Raw genomic sequence first — 4,655 nt, 5'->3', positions numbered from 1 at the left:
TGTGTGTGTGTGTGCGTGTGTGTGTGTGTGTGTGTGTGTGCGCGCGTGTGTGTGCGTGCGTATATGTGTATGCATGTGTGTAGAACTCAGGATAACTTGCTGGAGCTGTTTCCTTTAGCCACGTGGACCGTGTGAAATCTTGGGTCATCAGGCTTGATGACAAGTGCCTTTACCTGCTGAGGCTGGCCCTGCTTTTTAAAATTAACTTTATTGTTTTTAAAAAAAAAAAAAAATCTTGGAAATAAAAAACGTAACACGCTGAAATTAACCAGACCCTGTAGTTACAATAGGCATTCTGAAGCTGCAGAGCTTCACATTAGAATTTTATACTTTTGCTGTCAAATACATTTTTAATAACTCTTTACAAAACCCAAAAACTGTGTGATACAATTAGAACTAGAAAAAAATGAGGTTTATACCCTCGTCTTTTTTTTTTTTTAAAGATTTATTTTATTTATTTTATGTGTATGAGTACACTCTAGCTGTACAGATGGCCGTGAGCCATCATGTGTGTGACTGCTGGGAATTGAACTCAGGACCTCTGCCGGCCCACTCGCTCTGGCCCTGCTCGCTCCAGCCCAATTCACTGCAGCTGTCTTCAGACACACCAGAAGAGGCCGTCAGATGTCATTACGAATGGTTGTGAGCCACCATGTGGTTGCTGTGATCTGAACTCAGGACCTTCGGAAGAGCAGTCAGTGCTCTTACCCGCTGAGCCATCTCGCCAGCCCCTTATACCCTCTTCTATAGCTCATGCCATCACCTGCATTTGGTTTCTACTCAGGCCAGAGACTTACCCTTCCTTGTTCTCTCTCTGCATGCTACACTGTGCCTATGTGCACATTGATTTGTGTGTGTATAAGTTATAGATTAGGATCTGCATGTAAGGGAGCCCATAGTTTTTTTCTCTTTCTGAGATTGTGTGACCGAGTATTACACATTCTAAGAGCTTCCATTTTTGTGACTGCATTTTTCTTAAGAGTGGAACAGGATCTCATTTCATTCATATATATATGTGGGGTCTGGGGTGTGTGTGTGTGTGTGTGTGTGTGTGTGTGTGTGTGTGTGTGTGTGACTTTGTGGAGGCCCAAGGTTGATGTTGAGGATCATCCTTGATTGATTTTCTATGTTGCTCACGGAGGCTGTCTCAGTCGAATCTGGAGCTGATTGCTATGGTTAGTCTTGACAGCTAGTTTGTGTGGAAGTCCCTTCTCTCCCTTGAAGGCTGGAGTTCCAGGTAGGTCACCATGCTGGCCCAGGATTTATTTGCCTTCTGAGGACCTTGATGTGGATACTCACACTCTATGACAAGTTTAGCTACTGAAACATCTCTCTAGGCCTCCTGAGAAATAGGCCTTTGAGAGGTAACCTGCACTTAAGATCAGTAGCCTGTGCTGAACTTTATTTTGTCTCACTGTGTAGCCTTGGCTGCCTTGGAACTGGCTCTGTAGACTATGCTAGTCTTAGACTTCTAGAGATCTGCTGCTGTCTCTGGAATGCTGGGATTAAAGTGTGAACCACTATACCCAGATGAACTTTCTTTCTACATCTTTTATATTTTTTATTTTTTTTATGTGTTCTAAGTGTTTTGCATGTATGTGTGTGCACCACGTGTGTTCGGTACCCACAAAAATCAAAAGAGGGTATTGGATTTCATAGAACTGGTATTACAAGTGCTCATGAGCCACCATGCAGGTCCTGGGAATCAAACCCAAGTCCTCTGTAAGAACAAGTGCTCTTAATCACTGAGCCATCATCTCTTAGCCTTCTCTGTACTGTTTATGACCTCTTACCTGTCCTGTAGATATGTGTCCTAACAATGCCAGCTATTACGGTAATCGGGCGGCCACACTGATGATGCTTGGACGGTTCCGGGAAGCTCTTGGAGATGCGCAGCAGTCAGTGAGGTTGGATGACAGTTTTGTCAGGGTATGTAATAGAGCTCTTTGGTGAAGAATGTTCTACAGTATCTCTGCCCTATAGCTGCTAACCATCGGGAACATTTCCTCTTTTCACTGTGACAGCCACCACCATCTTCTAATTGTGACTATGTCCCCTGAAGATAAGTGCTCCTGCTGAGAACCCTGCCCTGCCTTTTTACTGTGTGTTGGTGTCTAGACTGTTTGTGGTTGTGTTGATTTCTTTCTGCCTGTGTAGTCATGTTCCTTTCCTTCCTCTGCTCTTCCTTCTAGGGACACCTCCGAGAAGGCAAGTGCCACCTCTCACTTGGGAACGCAATGGCAGCATGTCGTAGTTTCCAAAGAGCCCTAGAACTGGATCATAAAAATGCCCAGGCACAGCAGGAGGTAGGTCTGATCTGCTCTGCTTCTATGAGAGGTGGGGGTGTGCTGGGTCTGGAAAAAATAGTAGTGACCAATATGGCAGGACTGATAGTTCCCCTTCACCAGTCTCTGGGACTCACTTACCCAAATTCTGAAACTTACAGAATTTTCAGTCTGTAAAAAGTGGAAACTGAGCAAATGGGCGTAATGCTTTGATGAACTAAGCTTGGTACCATTAAAGCATTTGAACAAAGTCAGAGCTAGGATGTAGCTCAGTTACAGAACATTAGTCTAGCATGTTCTCAGTCTGCATTTCAGACCTTGGTTTTGTCAGAAAGAACTGTGTATGTTCAGAGGTGGCTTAAGCTGGTAGTACACGTCTTTCAGTTCCACTTTTGTAGTAGCTGCCTGGACGCATTTGAGTAAGCATCTCAAAACTGCCCAACCCCTGGCTTACGTTGTCCATATTTTGTGTAACTAGTTCTATGTCTCCTGACTTCCTGAAGTCCACGTTAAACAAAAAATTTGGGTCTTGCTCTTTTCTATTTTCTTTTAAAAGATAGGGTCTCAAGTCTGAAAACACGCTTTAATGGACAGAGTGCTTGCCTAGAATGGATGAGGCCCTGGTTTTGATTCCCATTCTCAGTAAAGCTTATGTGGTAGTGCACACTTTGGAATCCCATCACTTAGAAATGGAAACTGAAGGGCCAGTTCAAGACCATCTGTAGCTACATAACAAGTTTAAGGCTACGCCAGGCTACATGAGACCTTGTCTCCAAACAAAACAAAAACTGTCTCCATGTAGCCTAGACTAACTGGCCTCATCTGTCTTAGTGCTGGAGGGGTCTATCTGTCACCAATTTTATGAGTAATTGCTGTGAAAGTATCAGACCTTCTAGAACTGGAGTTACAGACAGTTGTGAGCTGGCATTGTGAGTTGCTAGGAATTGAACCCAGGACCTCTGGAAGAGCAGCCAGTGCTCTTAACTGCTGAGCCATCTCCCCAGCCCCTGTCACCAGCTTTTTAAGGAAATGTTTAATTCTTATTTTCCTTGGAGTGGGGGGTTTGGTTTTTGAGGCAGGGTTTCTCAGTGTATCCCTGGCTGTTCTGGAATTTGTACTGTACCCTAGACTGGCCTCGAACTTACAAAAATCTGCCTACCTTTGCCTGCTGACTGCTGGGATTAAAGGCTTGCATCACAACTGTGGCTCCTTTCTTTGTTTGTTTTTTAAATTTATGTGTATCTATACTCTTGTTCGTTTGTATGAGGGCAGGCTTGTACTGGCTGTGGCAGTGATGTTGGAGGTCAGAGTTATTGCCTGAAAGATCATTTCTCATATTCTACCTTCTTTGAAATAGTGTCTCTAGTTTCTTGTCTTTGAGACAAGAGTCTCACTATGTGTTTGTGAATGATCTGGAGCTTGATGTGTAGAGCAGGCTGCACTCTGCTTAAAGTGGACACTACGGTGGCCAGCAAGATGGCGCCGCTTGCGTGCTCTGTACTCACTCACAGCTAAAACTGACACTCCGGTTACTGGAGATTCTGTTATTCCTGACCCCATCTTGCCTTAGCAGCACTGGGTTTATATATATACCCTGCCATGTCTGGTTTAACATGGGTTATGGGGTTTGATCTCAGGTCTTCACACTTGTATGGCAAATGCTTACACAGTCATCTCCCTCACCTTAATTTTGTTTATATATGCATGCATGCATGCTACCTGTATACCTGTGTCTACAGAAACCAGAAGAGGCATCAAATCCCCAAGCTGCCCAGCATGGGTGCTGAGACTAAACTCAATGGAAGAGCAGCAAGCGCCCTTAAACACTGAGCCATCTCTCCTGTGTCCTGCCCCACGCTCCCACCCTCACACACAGCCTTTCCTGGGTTTCTAGACCAGGTCTATCTGTATCTGTTTGATTCACTGTGTGATCCAGGTTAACCTCTAGCTTGCTGTTCCCCCTGAGTGCTGGCATTACAGACATGTAGCACCATGCCTGCCTCTTTGATGTGATTCTTATTTTCTTCCTTTCTTTTTCGAGATAGGGTTTCACTATGTAGCTGTGTAGCTATGGCTGTCCCTAAACACAGGAATGTACCCATCTCTGATTTTCAAGTGTTAGGATTAAAGGTGCTTGCCACCATGCCCAGCTTCTGTGGTTTTAAAAAGTTGTGTTGTTGAGACAGTCTCACTGTATAGCTTGGGCTGTTCTGGAACTATGTAGATCAGGCTGGCCTCAAACTCAAGAAATCTACCTGCCTCTGCCTCTTGAGTGCTAGGATTACAGGTGTGTACTACCACACCTGGCCTCAATAATATTCCCTCCCTCTCGCTCTCACTCTCTCTTTTTTTTTTTTTTTTTTTTTTTTT

The 4,655-nt window shown here is 44.4% G+C and overlaps 1 protein-coding gene across 3 annotated transcripts in view; it reads left to right on the top strand.

The window, feature by feature from the left end:
• The window catches only part of Dnajc7 (DnaJ heat shock protein family (Hsp40) member C7), a 36,776-nt gene that overhangs the window by 18,116 nt on the left and 14,005 nt on the right, over positions 1-4,655 (top strand). For all 3 annotated transcript variants that reach the window (XM_031355160.1, XM_031355159.1, XM_031355158.1), the window contains 2 exons: positions 1,805-1,929; positions 2,193-2,306. In XM_031355160.1, the coding sequence (XP_031211020.1) occupies positions 1,805-1,929; positions 2,193-2,306 (239 nt within the window). The remainder of the gene's footprint in view (positions 1-1,804; positions 1,930-2,192; positions 2,307-4,655) is intronic.

The sequence above is a fragment of the Mastomys coucha genome, unplaced genomic scaffold (assembly GCF_008632895.1).
Source record: "Mastomys coucha isolate ucsf_1 unplaced genomic scaffold, UCSF_Mcou_1 pScaffold5, whole genome shotgun sequence".
NCBI classification, from domain to species: Eukaryota; Metazoa; Chordata; class Mammalia; order Rodentia; family Muridae; genus Mastomys; species Mastomys coucha.
This window is presented reverse-complemented; position numbering and strand designations above follow the sequence as displayed.